The 22,860-nt window shown below is 40.1% G+C and overlaps 1 protein-coding gene across 2 annotated transcripts in view; it reads right to left on the bottom strand.

Annotated features, from left to right (window-relative positions):
- Positions 1–9,544: 9,544 nt before the first annotated feature.
- Positions 9,545–22,860, bottom strand: part of HOMER1 (homer scaffold protein 1) — a 122,113-nt gene continuing 108,797 nt past the window's right edge. For both annotated transcript variants that reach the window (XM_008537189.2, XM_008537188.2), the window contains exon 9: positions 9,545–17,806. In XM_008537189.2, the coding sequence (XP_008535411.1) occupies positions 17,618–17,806 (189 nt within the window). In that variant the 3' untranslated portion in view covers positions 9,545–17,617. The remainder of the gene's footprint in view (positions 17,807–22,860) is intronic.

Below are 22,860 nucleotides of genomic sequence, written 5' to 3'. Positions count from 1 at the left end.
TTCAATGAAGAATGCGCTGGGATGAATGTATAAAATATCTGTTGTTTCAATAGCCATCAAGGGAAAATATACGAGGAGTGAAAGGAACAGTAATGACCAAGAAGCATTTCCCAGTCACGGAGAACGTTCCTACCCAAGAAATAATTTTATCCTATTTTTGCAAATGCAAATAAGAATGGAAATTTAACATGGTCATTTCCACCACGGAACAGGCTTTGGTAATTGCTGCCAAGTTCTATAATAATCATAAATGCCTCTCATTCATCCCCATGCTGAGGTTTGATCCTTATGTCTCCTCACAGGAGGTCAGCGCTGAGGACTTGCTGCCTTTCTCTCAGCCAGAATCCAGCCGCTTTACAGCTTTCATTTAGACAAAGTGCAGCAGGCTGAGCTTGGCTTCGGGACCTGGCTTTGACAGCTGGAGACGTTAGGCTGCACTTTTTTAGCGAGTCGTGAGTGAGCATAATAAAGTGGAGAGACTCCAGAAGGGCACTGATTTTTAGTCCTGCTCTGGCTGTGTGAGCTTAGGCCAGTCACTGACCTTCTCTGGGCCCCAGTTTCCTCCTTTGGGGAGTTGGACAGGAGAATCCCTGAGGTTTCTCCCAGATCTCACATCCTATGATTCTACAAGTGGTGCCAGCTGAGGCAGGCTGCTCCAGACGGCCTGAAAAGGAAGGATGCGGCAACAGTGTCTTCCTTTCCGAATAGAACATTCAAGAAGTGGCCTGGCACCTCCCGAGGAGCGCATACCCCCTCAGGCAGAGAGGAGGGGCCCCTGGTGCTGAGGAGCCTGACACGCTGAGAGGACAGCAGGCTGCCTGCCACCGTGCCCTGGCCGAGCCGGCTGGCTCTCAGGAGTCCAGCCAGCCTGTCCCCTGCCTAGTCCCCAAGGAGGTTCTCTGATCTGGGTTTGCCCAAACGTGGAAGATCAGTTCTTCTTCTACAAATTCACATGTGCTGCCCAGAAACCAAGGCACTTTTCAGAAGGTTCACGATGACTCTCTCTGGTTCATCAATCCTTTTTTGATATCGCGGCCTCACAACACTGCCGCCCATTATGTCTTGTCTTCAAGCCTCCGATTTAACAGTCAAGAGCTTACGAAGTTTTCCCCAGTAACTTCGAGAAGTAATTTACATGTAAGCCGTATCCCTTTACCGAGTGGTGACAGCTGCACACGCCTGTGAAACTCCCACCACAATCCAGACACAGAGCATTTCCGTCACCCCCAAAAGGTCCCTGGTACCCCTGCAGGCAAGGGCCGACCTGCTCTTTGTTCCTCCACCAGACTCGTTTCATTCTCTAGAAGTTCACACAAACGGAACCACACGGCCTGGACTCGCGTCTGGCTGCTTTCACGCGGCATAATGAGATTCATTCACGTTGTTGGCGTGTCAGTCGCGTGTTCCTTTGTTCTGCTAAATAGTAATCCATTGTATGGATGGAATGTACTCTGTTCATTCATCTGTTAATGAGCATTTGAGTTATTTCCAGTTCGGGGCTATTGGGAATCCAGATTCACGTGCAAGTCTTTGTGTGGACAGGTTTTTATTTCTCTTGTGTAAACAGCTAGGAGTAAATGGCGGGATCAGATGGTAGGTATATGTTGAAAGAAAGTTAACAGCATTTTGAGACAACCATAACTGATTGCCGGGCACACCTCTGCCCTCGGATGACAGAAACCTTAGAGTTTCTTTAGAGGCATTGAGTCTTAACCCCCTCCTTCTCTTGATGTATTGAATATTCTAGAGACAGAAGAAGAGATTGGAACGAGTTATAGACCATTTCCCTCCTTTGCAGAGGAGGAATTGGGGCCTGCGGAGATGAAGGGACCTGCCGAAAACAGGGCTGCTGGGCATGTTCAAGATACTGGCAGGTCACACATGTGTGTACACTGCATGGCAAACGCGAGTGTGTGGAGTCCACGGAAGGAAACGTCAGGCAGAGCCGCCCCGCGCTGGGATCTGGCTCACGCTGTTAGTCTCGTGGCCTGTCACAGTTAGAAATGACCCAGTCATCCCTTATACTGGATGACATGCCTTCTCCACCTAGAACCTGATGGGAAAAAAATGTTTTTTAGCACGAGCTGACAAAGCCCCAGAAGCCCCTGGGACTTAGCAGACGTGTGCAGAGACCTCCACTTCTCCGGAGCCGGCCCTGCCCGCTCAGAGGGCTGCCTCGTGCCGGGAGCAAGTCAGCTCCTCTGCGGGCACACTTCACACCCAGCCAAAGGCGAAACCACCAGTAATGAACTTTGCTTGAATTCATTCACGAGGAGTCCAGTGTGGAAATATTTTGTTCCCTTTTTCATTCCCGTTCGCTATAAAAGTGGAATAAAATCATCCATTGGGGCCGGCCTGGTGGCGTAGTGGTTAAGTTCGTGCACTCCACTTCCGCAGCCTGGGGTTCACAGGTTTGGATCCTGGGCGCGGACATAGCACCGCTCCTCAGGCTGTGCTGTGACAGCGTCCCACATAAAGTAGAGGAAAATGGGCACGGATGTTAGCCAGTGACAGTCTTCCTCAAGCAAAAAGAGGAAGATTGGCAACAGTTGTTAGTTCAGGGCCACTCTTCCTCACACACACACACAGAAAGGAATAAAATCCATTGACCACATCTCTTTCTTAATCCAAAACATAGGCCTAACGAAAATCTAATTTAAAAAGATCAGTTCATGTTTGCTCTCTATTGTCAACATTCGTGTGATCCTGGGAGGGATATTTGTGAAATCATCTTTAGCACTAACAGCAAATCTTATTTTGGAGGGCATGCCACTGGATGCATTACATTGTAAGGGTTGCACTCAGGTAGATCAGAAAATGCTCATTTAAAGGAAGAAACAGGTCACTTGAAAGCATTTGACCATCACCCAACAACAAATAAAATTACTTTCATTCCTCTCAGAAAAAAACAACTTTGAGAAGAGAATTTATGATATGAAAAGACTATATTGGTCAAGTCTTTCTTGGTATGACTCTTTTTCTTGACACACAAAGTGAAAAGATTGGAATGAAATTCAAAAATTCTTTGAACCAAATAATAAAGAGGAAGAAATAACCGCTTACAGAAAAGTGTTACCTTTATCACATTTCCAAATTTGTCAGTTTTCTCAAAAGCAGAGCAGGCTCTGCGGAGATAGCCAAGCCCCGTCCAGCAGTGCAGCTGGTATTATAGCCTGAAGATTAAGTTGAATGTCAAAAGCAGTTCTGTGGTTTTCACGCTGCACCAAGCTGCAGCTTTTTAAGGAGCCCGTCTGTATTCTGGCTCTGAAGATACCCTGCCAGCCCCCAGTCCACAACAAAAACGGTCTCAGCATTCAGACAAGGTGGAACCAGAATCTTCACTCTGAAATCCGGGATCCCAACGAGGCCGAAGTGGAAGGGGTTCTTTACTAGAGAATGTATAGGGCAAGGCTAAGAAGGCTCCCTCGGTGGAGGAATGGGGTGTCTCACCTTTATTACTACCGACCCCCTCTTATGTGATCCCGACTCCAGCAACCCTGGACTCTTTCCAGAGGGCAGGGAGACAGGAGTGCAGCGCTCCGTAGCAGGAGTACCAAGTGCTATCCGCATTACTGCCAGCATTTTTAGCTTCCAGAACCCTGGGGTCTGATTTTCCAAAAACCTGTCCCTGAGGTTCCTCTGAGTCCACATGAATTAGCGCCCCCGGCACAGCAGGAAATTGTATCTAGAGCGTAGTTCAATCATTGCTGCCACTTTCTTGCCTGGATTTCTCTCCTGATGCATGAAGTAGGCATATCAGAATAGAGGCTTCGGGCGGGAGGTACGAGGACTCCATGGACTCTTAGCTCTGTCTTCTCGCCCCCAAAGTTACAGCACAGTCTTGGGATCAGATAACAAACCAGGCAACAGGAAGGACTGGATGAATCATGGTCAACAATTCAGGAATCTTCCCAAGGACTCTGCCCTAGCAACTCCAGCCACAGCCACCTAGCTCCAAGCTTGTTACAGTCTCTTCAGTAAGCAGTCAACTCCGTTTTTCTTGTTATCTTTCTCTCCTTCTCTCAATGCTGAGGTTGGCATAGAAAAATATGCCTCTTACAGAAAAATAGGAATTAAGCCCGTCTGAGTGCAAACTGGATTCCATCCTTTGCTGTGTAGCGTTGGGTGACCAATGGTTTCCCGGAGTCTCTGGGTGTTTATCTGTGAAGGAGAGCCCCTACCTCTCAGGCTGTTATTGGGACCAAATGACACAGCATGCAGAGTGTCTGACACACGCCATGTGGTAATGAAAGTTCCTATTCCCCTCTTTTGTGGCTATTGCTCTTTCAAATAGAATGAAACCGATAGGGAAAGCAATTACAACTAGAATTACAGGTTTGAGACATCTTGGTTTGATGAGCAAATCATTAGCCAAAAGGAGAGTTCGGACCTTTTCTCTTTGTTGGGACCCAAGCTAATATTTAGCGGGTAGTGGCGAGGGCCCAAGCTGCGTGCAGCTCTGCGATGAGCGTTGTTCAAAGGAGAGTTTCATCGTACTTTCAGTTCGGGCGGCTCAGGGCCATCTAAGCTGGGAGAATTAAAGCAACGGCAACTGGTAACTGCAGCGCAACCTGGCACAGGTGGCTTAACGGGTAAGTTAGTAGGCAGCCGAGAGAGAGAACAATCGTATGGTCTGTTCTCCACTCTCTGAAGGAGGCTGCACCCTACCCCGGGGGCAATCTTTGGCAGGGCTCCTGGGCAAATACTCAGTCTTTACCTTAGAAGAAGCCTGTATCCTCCTGCCTGGTGACAGTAAAAGTAGATCCTGGCACCTAAAACAGATCTGAGTCCAAAATGATGAAAGCAAGCACACCCACAGTTGGGAACCCAGCACAGTGCAGGGGAAGGTACGTTATTGATTTTTGTTGAGTTCTTGCTCATGGTAATTCAACTGTCAAAGCAAGAAGCCTGTTACGGGATTTGACGTAGGATTAGAGGAGGGAAGAGTTTATACTGACGACTTACAAGATCAGTGGCCACAGTTCTAAGCAACATGGTCGTGATGGATCAGCAGAGCTAACAGACTAAAGAGGAAAACTTCCTGATCTCACCGCCCTGGGGTCACCTTGTGTCCTTAAACGCTCTATTTCATCAATCAAGTGTGTAATTTTTGTTATTGTCATTGATACACAGATTGACTATTGGGAAAAAACTTCTCTAAATTATTTATCAGAATGAACTTTGTAACTAATAAACGAAGACAGCAGGTACTACCATAGACCAATGGTCAACCTTAGAGATACAGTTTAAAAATCTGCAAAATTATGACAACATATCCTTTACTTTTTAATTAGCTACTCTGTTTCTTGCAAAAGTCAAAAAATATGTGAATGGGTTATTATGGAAATATATCATCAGACCAGTATAACATGATCAGAAAGTAGGAGCAGAAACAAATAAGGGCAAAGAGGAAGGAAAAAACTAGAATTACAAGAACTCCTCTCTGAGGAACAAGCTCTTAAGCCCCAAACCTGGTATTAGCTCCCTGGCATCCAGGGTGATGAGGGGATGATGGATTTAAGCAGTTCTCATCACCTAGAAATAAGCAGCATAGACCCAAAAGAACAAATTTGTGTAGTCTTAATCTCTGGAAATAATTTGCGATGGAGATCTTTCCTTAAAAGGAGAATTGGGTAACAGTGGAAAAAAGTCCTGATAGCACCTTGACCTTACACGCACAAGTGTCCCCTGTGTACATGAACCAGGGTCTCCTCTGCAGGGACACCATGGAGGGAAGTGAGGCTGCACCACATTAGCATAAAATTAGGCCCTGTAGTCAGGATCCCGCCTCCCGAGGCAACCAGGATGTGGCCTCAAGTTTGGACATGAGACAGGCATTTTCCTGGTCAATAAGAAGAGATGTGACGAAGAATTTTAGTTTGTAACCCTGAACTATCCTGGAAGCTGGATCCTACTGATTTACTGTGAAATTAAATGATAGTTATCAATATGATTATCTGGTGTCACCTGGTACTCTTCTCAAGGTCATTTTGGACCTTTCTTCACAGGCTCTTTTCTGTCTCCATGTTCTCTGCTCGCCTGTTTAAATGTCAGGACTTCCCTGGGCTCCGTCCTCTCCTCTCCACCCCCTATTTGATTTCATCTACTCACGGCCTCACCAACAGCCTGCACCTACTTCTGTAACTTCCAAATTCATTTCTCCAGCCTACACTTCTCTCCCAACTTTCAGATTCATAAGACTTCTGGAGAAGCACCTCAAACTCAACATGTCCAAAACAGAACTATCTTTCCCTAAACCAAATCTGGAACCCTAGAAGTCCACCAGACAGTTGCCAAGTCCTGAAAAGTCTGTTGGTGGTGGGTACATTTTCACAGGTCACAATGAGGGTGTGCAAAGAATATAATTTTGTTCTTCTCAATTTTGTTCTAAAATACATTCTGCCTAGCAGCAGAAACATTGTTTTGGTCAACTCAAGATAAACTCAGCCAACTAGGCTTCCTCCCACCACCTCCTCCCTGGGGTTACAGCTAAGTTCTGTGCAATGTCAGTACTTGGAGGGCGGGGGGAGTGGTGGGCTCTGTTGATGCTGGCATTTGCTTGGACAGCTGGGTTCCCTCTGGCCTCGCTTACTGGCGCCTTTCTGCACCAACATCCACGGAGATGTCCATCTGGTCTTTGGTCTCAGATCCATGCAGGTGACCCTCTGTCCCCATTCATTGGCTCCTTTGTCAATTACTTCTACAGCTGCTGGAGAGGGTGTGGCAGGGAAACTTTCCAGATGCTTCCCTATGCCCTATGCCACTCTGGGGACCCAAGAAACTTGTTGGGGACTATCTTAGCTGAGACACACCATGTTGCCATTTCTTCTCAGTGGCTGCTGCATTGTCCGGGTTCAGTGGAATTCTTCTGTAGGCAAACCTGGAAACTGAGGCATGGGTGTCCCCTGCTATTCGATCCTCCATTCTGTCCAGAGGTCCACTTATTTATCCCCCAAATCTGACCTAAGGCTGGTGTGTTGGGGGAGGGGAGCAGAGCTCAGGGCCTCTTCTTAGAGATACTGCCACCCTCTTGCATCTTATTTCCCTTCAATTCCTCTTCTTTCTCAAATGAGGGTGTAATTTTTTTGTTTTTTTTAATTTCATTTGAGGGGAGAAATTCACAAGTAGAGAATTTACTCCCTTGTCAATTACTGCAGTAACAACCCAATCCCAAAGGCCATGGCACAGAACGCTTTCGCTGTTGTTTGAATTGGGGGCGGGGGAAGGGAAAGGAGCAATAAATGCTAGGAAAGCAGCAGAAATTAAAAATTTCAAAATAACACCCATCACCTACCTCTTGAACATCTCTCATATTTAGTTCTGCTGCTTTTGCATCATTACCAATGTTTAGGTTCTTTTGGGTCTCTTACCTGGATTCCTACAATTAAAAAAAGGTCATCCTGAATCTGGTCCTGCAGAACCTTTCTTTAATCCATATTTCCCCTTAGCTTTACTGAGCTATAAACACCGCGTAAGCTTAAGGTGTGCAATGTGTCGACTCGATATACTTATATATTGCAAAATGATTACCACAACAAGGTTAGTTAACCCCGCTATCACCTCACACAGCCTTGAATTCATTCTTGATACCACGGCCAGAATGATTTACTTTCTCTAAAATGTAAATCCAATCATGTTACTTCCCTCCTTAAGGTTTCAGCGGCTTTCCACTGCCTTTGGGACGTCAGAACTGCCAAGGACACGAGACAAGCTTCCCATCTGGAACCTGCCTCGTTTGCTCTGGTGCCCCAAGCTGTCACTGATGGGTCCACCAGGGTGTCAGACTGCATCTGAGTGGATGGCTCTTTGTTCTTGTGATGTACCCTCTCTCCCAGGCTCTCTGCCCATCACCTGAGTCTTCAAAGAGGATATCTATTCACCCTTTACATCTCAGCTCAAATGCCACTGCTCTGGCTCCCTTTATAACATTAATGTCTTACTGCACCTCTTGGTTAAAACACAGGCTTTCTTCACTAGACGATAAGCTTCTTGAGGGTGGGGACTGTGTCTGAGCATCTTTGCATTCCCAGTCCACAAAATGTTTGATTGAATGAACAGCCAACTGGCAGGGGATGCTACCAGAAGCAGAGCCATCAAAAAGGTGCCAAGACCTCCTGGCATACGAGGGAGACACTGTCTGGAAACGCCACAGTTCCAGCATCTCTCTATTCCTCCTTTCCTCTTTAACCCTGTCCCCTTCTTCCCCACTTTGAAGCCTATAAAGCACAGTGCTTTGGTTTTTAAACTGTCCTTCATACCCCTGGCAGTCCCCCAGTTATCTCCACTTGGTGGCACTGTGCAACAGCTGGTGGACCAAGTCACTAAACAGAGGCTGAAGTTTACATTGGGCGTCTTCTCTTTTCTAAAGCAGTAAGGCATGTTCAGTCATTCAGCACATTTATTGAGCAACTACCACATCCATGGCATGTTGCTAGGTGTTGCTTGTAGTATAATTTAGAAAGGTTTTCATCAAGATCAGTTAAAACTTTTTTTTTTTGAGTATCAGTTTTTGGGAAAATTTATTCATCCAGAGTTCATTCCGACTGGGGATATGAGAGGCACTATGGGACATTTGGTAACTGGGCAGTAATCAATCCTGAATACCCCTAAAACTTAGCAAAGGAGCCTCAAGGTCAGGAAGAAGCGGCCAGAGCAAAACAGGAAAGAGAAAATATGGAAATTCTTAAATAAACCATGATAAATCCATAAAATGGAATACTCTGAAGGATTAAAAAGGATGAGGTAAGTCTCTATGTACTGACTTGGACAGAACTTCCAAAAAGATTAAGTAAACGGCAAACTGTAGAGTAAGACATACTATGTGATAAAATTTATGTACTCCCTTCCCCCTACAACAACAAGGTATTTCCATCAGCACATGTATGTTGCATGTAAATGCGTATAAAAATCCTGAAAGGACATAAATAGATTACAGCAGTAATTTCTAGGGATGGAACTGACAGGTCAAGAGTGACTTTCGCTTTATCTGCACTATTAAAAACATTTGCAAAAAGAAAGCACATATGAACCACTGCATCATCAAAATAAAGGGTTTTTTCCCCTAAAAAAAGGAGAGAAGCAAGGAGATACAGATTCAAAAACATAATATCATTGTGAAATGGAAAACGAACGATTTTTCTCGTTGATAGGTTGTTAAATATTGCGAATTGATAAACTTTTGTACCTGCCTTCTCAACAAAGGTCTGCAGTTCCTAGTTCAGGCCCGATGGAGCGGGAGGGCACAGGGTTAGCAGGCAGAGCCCCTGCATCCTAGTCCTCGCTCTGCCTCTTACTTGGCCAGCCACTTAATCTTGCTGAATCTCAGCCTCTCTAAAATCTATAAAATGGGGATAACAATAACACTTAGGTCATGACATTGTTGTGAAAATTTGTTGTGAACTGTGATATGCGCCACAGACTGTGAAGTTCTATTTTATACTATTATGTGGAACACAGGATTTTAATGCACAGAATGTGCTCTAACATCAATTCTCTGCTAAAGGAGACCGAGATTAATCATTAAATAGAAAAATAGGAACAAAAGTGGTTTAAAAGGTAGAGTTTATTTGACAATTCACAAGTGATTTGCAAATTTTATGGATTATTTGGAGCCAACTTTGAGAACCAGTAGCTCCTCTTTTCTTTCTGGAATGTCTAACATGCTCTAATTTGTTGCCCAAGTAGCGCAAGTCATGTCTACTCAAGGAATTCAAGCTAATTTTTAACTTAAACTAGAAATAAAAATCAAATACCATACAGCAGTCTAAAACCAAATACAGAGTATTTTGTTATTGTTGTTGTCATCCTTTGAGATAATTTATACCAGAGATAATTTGTATACAGTTATCTGTTTATGAATCAATATGAAAAAAAGAGTAAGGATCATTTAAGATAACAGAAATGTTAACTCTGAACTTTCTACAGCAATGCAAACACAAAATCACCTGGTCCTAGTGGTGAATTCAGTTCAAAATAACACAGTTAAAAAGACATATGTAGTATACTTAAACCTCTAGAACTTGGCTTGGAGAGTCAGGTGAGCCACAGAAAGATTAATAAGCCAAGTTCTATAACTTCTTTTTGGGTGTAGCTTCCCCCCCTCGCAACCGTTTAGAAATGACAGCTACATGGAAGTCCAATATGTTAACAGAAGGAACAGCATGTAACGTAATTTAAGTAACAAGTCAATAAGAAAAGTGATTTTCATAAATATTTGAGACTGGGTTTACAGAAGACAGAGGTTTTCTTAGGTGACCCCATCTCTGTATTTTGTTTCAGTTGCACAGTACTGAGAAAGCTCTGATTCAGCCTAAGAAATGGTAGCCGCTCTTTCAGAGCTCACCTTGAAATACCAAGATGCTCTTTCATGTACCACGGATGGCCTTATTCTGGCCTCTGCACAAAAACAGTTAACCTAGTACTCGTGTTTGCTGGATTTCAACATTTTAATATGTTAAAAACAGCATATTTGAGTTTGTTGGTTTTTAATTTTTGAAGTTAAAATATTTCTAAAATCAAATATTAAGGAAGGATCTCAAGGCAGTTTGAATATCACTGCCTCAAGACATGAGTGGATTGATTTATTTTGGAGTGAAATTTGGCTTTCTGAACCTCCACTCTACGCTTCCATGAGTCCCCACTCCTTGTCCACTCATCCCTCTTGGCCATCCCTTCTGTCTCTTTCATAAGCTCTTGTCCCGCACCTGGCCCAAAGTGACATTTCCCTTTGACATTCTCTTCATTTCTCATGCCCTCAACCACCATTACATAAGCTAACATCTCCCAAATATCTCCAGCTCATATTTTTCTCCTGAGCTCCATTTAGACTCACATCTCCAGTTGGATAGTCTATAGGCATCTTAAACTCAAAATGGAACTAACTCATCATTCTCACCTTTGCCTTTGCTTTGTCTTACCTCCTTGACTCCACCCAAACTAAGCCCCTCCCCCTCTTGAATTCATTATCTCAGTAAATGGGATTGTTCACCCTGTTGTCCAACTCAAGAGACTTAGGAGTCATCTGGCTTTCTTCTCTTTTCCTCGCCATCTTCATTAGCAAAGAAGTCCTACTGATTCTACCCCCTAAATATTCCCTGAATCCATTCCATCTTCTCCTTTCCCATTGCCACTGCCATAAAGCAGACTCTCAACAGGGATTGTGATTTGCATAACTACCTAGACTTGTAAAACAGTTTTTTTTTTATCACATCACTTCTTTACAAAAAATCCTTCAGTATCTCTGCATTACCTTCAAAATAAAAACCCCAATCTTTCATATGACTTAGAGTCCTTCCTCATCTACCGCTTGCCTACTTCTCCGTCACCATCTTTTGCCATATCCTTCCCTACAGCCTATGTTTCAGTGTGCTAACCCGTTCTAAGTTTCTAAACGTCTCAATTCTTTCATCCCTCTGAGCTCTAGCACATGACATACTCTCTACAATTCTCTTTCAGTCCTTATTCAACTAGCTGGCTCCCACTCCTCCATCAAGAATCAGTTGAGTGTCGTCTCTTTTGGGAAAGACTTCTTGACTCTTCTTCCCTTGGGGCTCCCCTGCGCTAGTACTCTCCATTACCGTTGCACCTTTGCACTATAAAGTAACTGTCCGTGTCTTGTACTAAATTGTGAGCTTCTCCCTCCAGTCTCTATTTCAGATGGGGCCTGGGACATAGCAGGTGCTCAATAAATGTTTTAACTAAGAGAGTAAAAGGCATGATTTAGAGGCCAATGGATCACTTACAGGTCTATTAACAAAACAATAACCCCATGACTGTGATTTTCCAGTGAGATGGCACCTTGCTCTATGAATCTTTTAAATTAATCCAATTCAAACTCAATCCTTTGGTGGTTCCCCAAAAGGATAACATAGAATTATATAAGATCTAGCAATTCCACTTCCAGGAATATACCCAAAGAAATGAAAGCAGGGACTCAAACAAATACTTATACAGGAATGTTGACTGCAGAATTATTCACAAGAGCCAAAAGGTGGAAATGACCCAAGTGTCCATCAACAGATGAACGGATAAGCCAAATGTGGTATATCCACACAATGGAACATTATTCAGCATTGAAACGGAATGAAATTCCAATATATGCCACAACATGGATAAACCTTGAAAACATGCTAATTGAAATAAGCCAGACACAAAAAGATAAATATTGTATGATTCCACTTATATGAGGGGTATCACTCATCTAAAGATCCAAGGGCCATGAGTTACTTCTAGGGCTGATCTAATGGCTAGATAGCCTGCAGAGGCCTTAACTTCTGTGGAACCATAATTGACCACAAAGTCTCCCAGTACTGACTGCAAAACCTGCATCCTACTGAACTACTATATAATGTTGGAGAATGAGTTTTACAGGTTTACAACTTGTTTCATTAGGAAACTTAAGAGATGAATTACCTTCCCAAGGCCTTTATAAATAGTTTGCTACTTAAATTTTATAAACTGAAATTCTGCATATAAAATATAACTTCCTTGGATTATCTGAAGGCTGTAAATTTTTTTTAAAAATTTAAGACTAAAACATATCGCATAAATATGACACCTGCAAACAAAGTATGATTTATAACTGAACAATAACAAGCATGTAAACACCAAACGAGGCTGAAGAGGTTGTTCAAGAAGAGCGAGTATAAAGTATTTAGTTAAGTGCCCTAATGAGATATTCGAGAGGCAAGGCAGACAAGCTGGAGGGAAAACTGTACCAGAAACACAAGCAAGATCTCCCCCTTCTGACTGTGGTACCAGCTGACCAGACCGATCACTGGGCACACAGCGAGTGCAAACATCCGAGCCGCCTTCCTTCCTCCCCCCCGCCCTCTTCCAGAGGACACCCCTGCAAGGCCTCTACACGTAGAAATGAAATGTCAAACAGTACAGGGCCTGTCATACAGCAGATACTCAACAAACACCCCTTTCTGTTCCGTTTCATACTGAAATGGTCAGGACAGCATTCACTTCAAGTCTATCTGCTTTCTAGCCATGTTTTCTGAAATAGTCATTCTACCTAAGGTATCACAATCAAATAAGTCATATATGCAAGTCACACAGATATGACTTATTATACATACGCATATATAGTAACATAGTTGAAAAACACAGATAACAAAATCAGGAATGTTGATAGAAAAAAATACCCACAAAAGACATTTTTCTACACAGAAATGGGCTTAATTTTCCATTTATTAGGCACCCATTATCACCTTAATTTGGTGTTATCAGGAGAAAGCAAAGTAATATTTCTGGCCCTGGGTAGATTTGATGTTAAAATAATTGACAAAAGTAGGTCAGAATCCCACAGAATGGTGAGTTCTGAATATTAGGTGTCTCATATTAGGTTATAAATCCCGACAAGACAAATGACAGGATCTTTTGAAAGCCTTTGGAATTCATTAGGGCAATTCCAACATGTTTAGTTAAAAGCAGCAGCAAGGTAGGAAGTAGCACTTATGTGTCTCTGGCTGTCCTGATGTACTTTTAGATAAAAACTGAAGTCACTGTGCTCCTGCTTTTTGCTGGCTCTTTCCACAAAAAATATCCTCTCCCACGGGATGTGCTCCTGCTGTCCTCTGGAATGTGTCCTTTAATCTAAAGGAGAGAAGCGTCCTCAAAGAGCCCAGAGGATTGACTAGATCTAACTTCTCTCCCTGGGTCACCTGTTTTTCATAAAAATGACCTACAATGTTTCCTTTCTATCTAGTGTACCAGCAGAAATCACTAGGCAGTGTAGTGCTGATTGAGTCTTTGAGTGTTTTGTTTTGGATAAAACTGTTAGCTATTCTACTAGGTAATATATAAACAAAAAATGAAAAACATTCATTTCTTTAATGCAATAACTATGCTTCTATTTGTGTGACATCTATATATCAGCTTCCCATAGAGAAAAACTGTCATAAAAATTTGAGGTCCAATTTAACATGAATATTAGGAAAAAATACACTTTCACAATTTCGAGTAAGGTGAATGATACATTTTTTCCATTCTAAAACGATCCTTTTCTAGTAATTTTAAAAATATTCTCTCACATAAAAATTATCTCCTCAACAAATACTTATTATAGGACAGTATCCTACTTGAGAAATTTCTAAAAATATGTCATTCTCAACTACTTCTTACCTGAAAGTTTTCTTTTTTAAGATTTTATATAAATTAATTTACTTCATGAATGATAAAGGAACAATGCTATTAAATATCCAGAAGACAAAAATTCAATAAAGACTATTTCATGACTTCAAGCACAGAATTTCATGATTTTCAAGTTATTTGATAGCAAATAAACAAAAGGATTTCTTCCAAAAAAACACTGCCACAAAAAAACTTTCCCTCTGGCCCGCCTCCCATTCCAGAACTGACAGAGAATCAGGTCTGCAAGGAGAGAGCTTGGAAGACTGTAGCACATACATTAAAAAATAAATTTAATTTTAACATGGCAAGGAAAAGAGTTTTAAAAGGTGATAGTGGTTTTAATTTTGAGTGTCTTTTAGTTCTACTTGAAAAAAAAATGTAACTTTTTCCTCTACTTCCCAACGGTTCAATGACAGCAAAACATTAAATCTATGATGGTGCTGGAGTTCTTCTATAGGGCCAAGTGGGGATGCAACTTCATGAACTTTTTTTAATCTGCAGAAAGAAAGGGGGAGAAGAAGAGAGAAAGAGAGAAAGAGAGAGAGAGAAGAAGAGAGGAGAAACAAAAACTAATTTTCCAGGCAGGGAAATATTTATAAAACCTTTTATGTCAAAGTTAGGATTTCACAACATAACACACTAATGCAAAATCCAGTAGCACCTGTAAGATTTAAGTAAATGCTGCCATCACTTAATGCTTTTAAATATCTGTAAAAGACTGAGGGAAAAAGATAAAGTACATTCTCCAGAGAACAACAAATGTATTTCAAAATAAAAACTGTATTTGTTTTTCTTTTTTTTTCAGTTGCTTTTTGTACAAGAATTCATAGTTATCATAGAATAACTTATACACAATGGGATCAATCTCTGCTTTCCTTTTTTGTGTCACTTCAAGTCCACATGTTCAGGCTATAGTTCCCCGTGTGATTTTCTGATAAATATATTACCACAGTTTGATCTAAATATAGATACATTATATAATACCTGTCTCTGGGAAAAATCAAATTTTATTATGCAAACTTTTATTTATATAATACAGAAATGGAGAAAACTACAGTAGGCACATGACCTAATTATGACTTGTAGATGACGACTTGAGATACTCTCCTACTGTAAATGAATGTTTAAAATAGTCAGTAAGAAGATTTTATTTATATGTGCACTTGTGTCCACCTTCTCCCATATACTGTACACGTCTAATGACAATCTGGGAATTTAAAGGTGCAGCCCTCAAGAAATTGTTAAATCACTAAAAAAAGAAAAATCTAGGCTCTATTGCACAAGGAAAAAACTCACAAAATTTCCAATTTTAAATTTCATAGCAGTAGCAAAATATTAAAAATAATTTTCTGTATATACATATGGGTATATGTATATATTGAATTACACACATGTCTCACATATCAATACAATTCAAGTGGAGACATTTTGGTGAGTTATTTTCCCATTAAATGACAACTATGTCAAAATTTAAAAATATCTTATCACATCATTAAAATAATTCACTTACCATTTCAACAGTTTATACTTTTTTTTTTTATTTTTAACTCTTCAAAACTAAATTCCCTGATCCCTAGTGTTAAATCCCTATTTAAATTAAAATCTGGTGCTCTCTGTCACTCAGAAACTGATGGATAAAAGCACATCTACCTAATTTCATCAATCCAATAAATTGTAGTACCTGATCTATCAGAGAGACCTCTCAGCTCTGAGCCTGTGTACCTAAATTATCTTCCCTGTAAGAAACAGGGGAGGAAGATATCCTAAACTAGATGGAGGTAACTCATATGATGTTATAGCACACATAATACACGATAATAAAGGGTCTGATATAAACTTTTCAGAGACACCTGAAAACTCACTTTAGAAACTAACTTTAGAAACAAACCATTTATTTTTCACTCTAATATAAATTAATATGTATGTATTTACATACATACACATACATTTATAAAACAACTGTTTAGTGTTGAGTAGCTGTTTGTGAGTGAAAAAATGGTTACAAATTGATTAATTACCTTAATTCTGTATTGAACAATTCAATCTTTTTGGGGTACAAACAGAGTCAGTGCATTTGCAGACTTCCTCGAGTCAGACACTCAAGCAAACACTTTGAGAAAGAACACTCCCTCAGCATCACAGGCATCGCACAGCAAGAATATATGGACTCTGATGCAGTTCCTACTCCATATGCAGACTAGACAGCACTTGGCTTACTTTTAAAATAGCTTCTTAAAAGAAATATATAAAGAAATGCATGTTTGCCGAAAGTCCTTTAAAATTACATCAAAACAACATTAAAACCTGTTTACTGAGAAGAGCCTATTGAATTGAATTCCTGTTTTGAAATGCCTAGTTAACAGTTCAGAATATTGCCTTGTGAGGTTTGACTAGAGATGTGGCTGACGTGAAGACCCAGACAGAGTACACAGCTCCAATCCCAATAGTCCTCTGATCGGCTGTTTGATGGAAATGGGTCCCCTTTAAAATAGCTATACACCTTAAAATGATCTATAATAGACAGTTCCCCAATAACCATTATTATTTGTAAATTGAAATGCATTGATCATTCAGAAAAGATTTCTTGCAAAATATATAAATAAATGTAACTGCATATTCTGTAAATAGACTTAACATTGCTAGACCAGACCGTCAGTGACGGCTGCTATATTTCAGTACTGTGTGTCAAATTTATTAGAAATTTAAAAAGAAAAATTTCTGAGGGACTCAGCTGCCTTCGTTAGTTGGCTTTAAAATGTGTAATAAAATGGGAGACAACATCTTCTCATAAATACATGGAATCAACATGGAAAAGTAAACTCCACAGCGGACAAGGTTAGAGACCATCAGAGTGTACCAGCGTGGTCAGCAGAGTGAAATCTCTTCCAGTGTAAAGAAGGGAAGAACTCTATACACCCAATCATAGCAAGTATGTTTCAATGAAAGATGCAGCTCTCTCACTCCTGGCAAGAATTAACTGGTAATGGCACTGCTTCTCGGCAGTGCAAAAATATCCTGAGAAATTATTCAGATTACAACAAAAGACAGGGCTTTCATCACTAAGTTTTTGCACAAAACACAGCTTTAGATATCGTAAATAAATTAATTTAAAAAGCAGATAACCTTCACTGTGTTGAACACAAAAAGGGGATGTGACCCAGACATTGTTAATTCTCCCATTGGCTAATATCAGAAAAAAAGATTGCATTAAGTGTCTATTTATAACTTTCTAGTTAACTATGGCCAATAATATACATGGAGGTAATTTGTAGTTCAAGTTTTTCATCTCTTTTTTCCCCAACTAGCTACAAGCTGAATTCTAAAATTTACACTGAAATATACAATTCCAATTTTCAAAAGATCCTCTTCCTGGAGGAGTGATATTCAAATTTTTTGTGCAATCTTGATGCAGAGCCCAAACAGTCCTATGAAGAGAGACAGTGTATTTTTTTAATCAATTGGCACTGAAATTTCACTTTCCTTAGCTGCATTCTAGTAGCTTGGCCAAGTTATCTCGTAATTCTGTTAGTTCAAATATTTTTCCATCAAGAATTTCTAGGAGTGTCTTCAGGTTATTGCGAAAAGCTTCTTGTTCATTCTGACTTTTCTCCAGACGTTGCTCTAAGTCAGACAGTTGTCCCTCCAGGTCTTTGTTCCGAATTTCTACTTCCTTTAGAAACAAAAGTGTGATACACAGATACGTCAGTTCATGACTTAGAAAACAATATTACTTTCGTTATTACTAACATTGTAGCAGTTAATATAGTTTGACAAAGAGGACGAGCTTCTGAATCTCAAGTGAACAAAACTGAAGGAGATGTCAGATTTCAACCTCTGAGAAATCCATGTGGTTTCACTGAGTGGGTTGTTCATGAATCCATCATTCACCCCACAAAAACTCCCTGACTGCTTACTTGCCGCCAGGCAACCCTCCAGGCCTTCAAATCAAATACTGAGATGCAAGTGAAGGCTTGTTTTGCAGATGATTGACATCTCATTTCTATTTCTGCCCACGTAATTTCTCTAATGCACAACTGTGTGCAATCTCAGGCGAAAGCAGGCAGAGAAACAGAGACAAATTAATTTTTTTCTCCTAAGTGACAATTCTGGAGAAAGACTGAGAGAAGAAAACGACCCTCCAAAATGAGGTTTTAGGAGCCTCTGAGTATGTTAATTATTCTTTGTTTTGCCTCAATATCAAGTGAATGCACATGGTAGAGACTATGGCTCAACTACCAAAACCTGCAGTGAAGAGAGTTAACCAGTGTACATACAATAGGACCACAAAGCTAACACTTCCAATATGCTGCCAATCAAGGCAAGAGAACAGTGACAAAAGGGAAAGAAAAGTTCATCATGACAAAAATTTAAAAAAAATTTTTAAATAGAATAAATTCTGGCATACTTAAAAGTTATTTAGAAGTTTTTATTGCTTGAAAAATGTTTCTAAGTATGACAAATACAATAAGTGATTCTAAAAAATAAAATGATATAATATGAGCTCAAGATTTAATTCTGGTTAAAAAATCAAATTGAGAGTAAAGGCAGAAAACAAACTATTACACTTTAAACAAACTATTCAGGAAAACAACTAATCGAAAGTTACATATTCTTCCTGGAAAGCTCACTTTTACATCTAAGAGGAATTAAGTGACTGACACGAATCCCATTCACATCTGTAAATTATGAGAGACAATGAAAACATCTTGGTGTTAGGACCACAATATGCATCAGCCTCAGAAAATATGTTTCAAATGTTAGTATATCATTTAAATATAAATCTCTAAAAAAATTCTATCGTCTAAAGAATAGTGGAAACAAATATTTAAAAAATTTTTGGAAGACAATCTGATAAATATTAAATGAAAATAACAACATGAAGCGGCACACTGCAACTGGGCAAAAATCCGTATGCATGAGGACAAACACTGGGAATTAAGGTACAAACAGGAAACAGGAAATAGTTCAAGTTGTTTGGATTATGGGCATTTGTCCCCTAAAAATGTGTCTTATAATACGTGTAAAAATTCAGCTTTTGAGAAAAATAATTGGAAAATTAGCTTGAGTACATATTAGAAAGTAACAATTGATTTAGGATTCTGAACATCAAGAAATGTTCGCATGCCTTGACAGAAATAACTAAGAGCAAGGTTTAAGCAAGGATGTCACAGATGAGTTGCAACAGCTGGGAAAATAAAGGAATAAAGCAGCTACAATGATTTATAAATGAAGAATTTAAGAAATCCCAGTCTTATCTTAAAGTGTTTATTGTTAGATGTTCACGGGTATGTTTCTAATTTCTTTACCAGGTATGTTTCTAATCTTTTTACTTTGAATAATCTACAAGGTGAAGATAAGTAAACTGAGAGCAGAATCTGAAACCAGTAAATGTTTATAAATTCAGAAGCCAAGTTCATGGCGGCTCTAAACTCTGAGGGAGAAAGCAGACCCTGAGGTCAAATGTAAAAATTCCACTCATATTGCCCAGCATGCTCTCTTGCCTGTGAAACAATAAGCTTAAGAGTAGACTGTCTTCAACTATAAAAAGAAACCAAATGTCATTCACTAGGAAACACCCACTTTGCCAGGCACCACCCAGTTTGCCCTCTAAGTCTTCCTTAAAAATGAAAGGTTTCCTTGTTCTCCTTTCCAAGCAATGAAACACCCTAACATTTCAATGGAAGCAAGCAAAACACCAAATTCTCTCAGCTATTAAAATTGCTTTGTTCTCTCTAGAAGGAGTCTTGTACTCTAAGCCATTTCTGACTGGAGGCATTTTACTAGGCAGATAACAAAGAGGATCCAATACAATGCTGACGGTGTTGGTCTATTTTCAGGCAGAGAATATGATCCTAGTACAAGAATAGATAACCCAGTGTACAGGGGCCAACAGGAGGCAACCGGAGCCCTGGTTGGTGGCACTTTCCAGTTAACCACCTTCTGTCCATATTTTCCAGCCTCTTTCTTGCCTTTTATCCTCCTTCCTAACTCACTCTCCTGTTTATTATCATTTTTGTCCTACTGCTTTCCTCTCTCCCTTACTGATATGGAAGCAGGTGCCAGGGGTACCTAGAGGCCTGGGGCAGCCCTGGTAAAGCAGTGGAAGCCAGAATTTGCTAAAACAAGTGCTCTAAAATGCAATAACCAAAAGTATAAATTCCTGGTGGACAGAAGGTCATGCTCTACATTTGTTAGCTGTGGAGCCTGCAACACTAGAGTGATGAAAAAGAACTTAAACAATTATTACCATCACCAATGGGACCAGATCAGGTTCATTTTCTATAAATTTAAATCTGCATCACTTAATCTAAATAAAAGCTACAGAAAGATTGTCTTTTTTGACATCTGATTTTCATCTTAAGTTCTTACAAGTAAGATATATTATTGCCCTATTAGAGCATTAACCTTCAGATATAACAGGATATATAAATCATCAAAACAAGTTTTAATAATTCAACAGAAAAATGGGTAAAAGACACAAATTTTGAAGAAGAGTTATTCAACAATTATTTACTGAATATCTTTTAGGTACCAGGCATTGAGGATACGACAGTAAATAAACAAAGATGGTCCCTGTTTTAATGGAGCATGCCTGGTAGAAGGAAGACACTGGCAACAAAGAAGGAAACAGAACAGATAACCTGGGTGGCTGAGGAAATGGTAACCGTGTACAAAGGAATCTCCCAACCATCCTCCCAAACTCTATAAGCCAGTAATAAGAACAAATGCAACCACCCAAATTCCATGACTTCAATGTAATTAGAAGAAAGAGAGGAATACAAACTTCAAATTTCCTATAATTAGGTAACGTAAGCATCAATTTCCAGCAGAGGTATTTCTCAAGCTCTCATTCTAATCCTTTGCAGAGGGCAGGCAGGCTGTGGGGGCAACACACAGAAGAGGGAAGAAGAGAACGAAGGCCTAAGACTGAACTCTAATAACCCTGAGAAAGAGAAAGCACCAAAACACTGGAGGGAAAAACCATCCTAGTAGACCGGAGCAGACTCCAAGAAAGGAACTCAAGTGTCCATGAGACACAAGGAGGCAGCCTTGGCAGGGCAACACTGACGAGAAGGGTAAAGCGAAGAGAAAGGAACCTGTTGGAAGAGTGTGGTAAAGGGGAAAAGAAGCAACACAGGGAAACTTAAAATCTCCCAAGACAAAAGAAAATTGAAATCTCGATGGGCACACCACCTCTCCCCAAAAGAGGGTATTTTTGAACTAAGAATTGGTAAACCACCCAAAACTGCCACTTTATCCACTAAATACAAAGGTGCAAGCAATCTTCACCTAAGTGTTGTAAGATGAAAATAGGGGGGCCGGCCCTGTGGCCGAATGGTTAAGTTTGCGCGCTCCGCTTCGGCAGCCCAGGGTTTCACTGGCTCGCATCCAGGGTGTGGACATGGCACTGCTCATCAGGCCGGCAACGTCCCACATGCCACAACTAGAGGGACCCACAGCATAGAATATGCAACGATGTACTGGGGGAATTTGGGGAGAAAAAGCAGAAAGAAAAAAAAGATTGGCAACAGTTGTTAGCTCAGGTGCCAATCTTTAAAAAAAAAAAAAAAAAAAGAAAATAGAAAATGGTACTCCAAACACTTCAGTGGATGAAAATAAAAATCTCCCCCGAAAAACCAACTATGAAGCACAAGAAAACTCTATCAGAACCCTCCACTCTGAATTAAATATTCTCAAATAAGCATTCAAAAAAGAGCTTGAATCAGATATTCAAGCACGAAAAACTTTGACTATTTTCCCTTCTTTCTTTATCTCACTTTCACTCCCTTGGATTTTTAAAATAATTGACCACAAAGTAATTTTTATTCAAATCTATTTTTCCTTGGGCATCTTACAATGCAGTCTTCATTTCTGATATGAGTTTGCTTTTTTCTTCTGTTTCTATGGTTTAATCAACTCTCCTGTTTTTCAGGTTTTTTGCCCATTTCTTTTTATTATTGAATATGTATAGTTCAAAGTCAAAAGATATCTTAAAACCTATCAAACCAGATAATGAAAGTTTAAACATGAAGACAGATGACTAGCAGCATTCTAAAATGGTCTAGGTTCAAAGGCAACCATTATGACAAAGGCAACTTAACAAAGTTAAGACCATCTTAAATATCAAAAGATATAATAAAAAGAGCAATGAACACATCACATAGAGAAAGAGAAAAATCAAATTAATATACCACACAAATTACAACATAAAATAATAACAAGTTGAGACCAAACATAAAAATCATATCAATAAACATGAATGAGTTACCTAGTAAAAAAAAAAAAAAATTCAGTTTGGCTCACAAAGCACTACCCAACTAAATGTACATGATACACAAAAAACACTCACAAAAACTGATCATACAGTAGATCACAAAAAGTTAGCAGTAAGTTAAGTATAAATATTACAAAAGGGGGCCGGCCCTGTGGCCAAGTGGTTAAGTTCACGTGTTCCGCTTTGGTGGCCCAGGGTCTGGCCGGTTTGGATCCTAGGCACGGACACGGCACTGCTCATTAGGCCATGCTGAGGCGGTGTCCCACATGCCACAACGAGAAGGACCCACAACTAAAAATATGCAACTATGTACTAGGGGCTTTGTGTAGAAAAAGGAAAAGTAAAATCTTTAAAAAAAAATTACAAAAACATTCTGTGATCACAATGCAATAAGACTAGGAACTGATAACAGAATCATAAAGTAAAAAGGTCCTTCTACCCAGAAATTC

Source organism: Equus przewalskii, chromosome 13 (assembly GCF_037783145.1).
Source record: "Equus przewalskii isolate Varuska chromosome 13, EquPr2, whole genome shotgun sequence".
NCBI lineage: Eukaryota > Metazoa > Chordata > Mammalia > Perissodactyla > Equidae > Equus > Equus przewalskii.
This window is presented reverse-complemented; position numbering and strand designations above follow the sequence as displayed.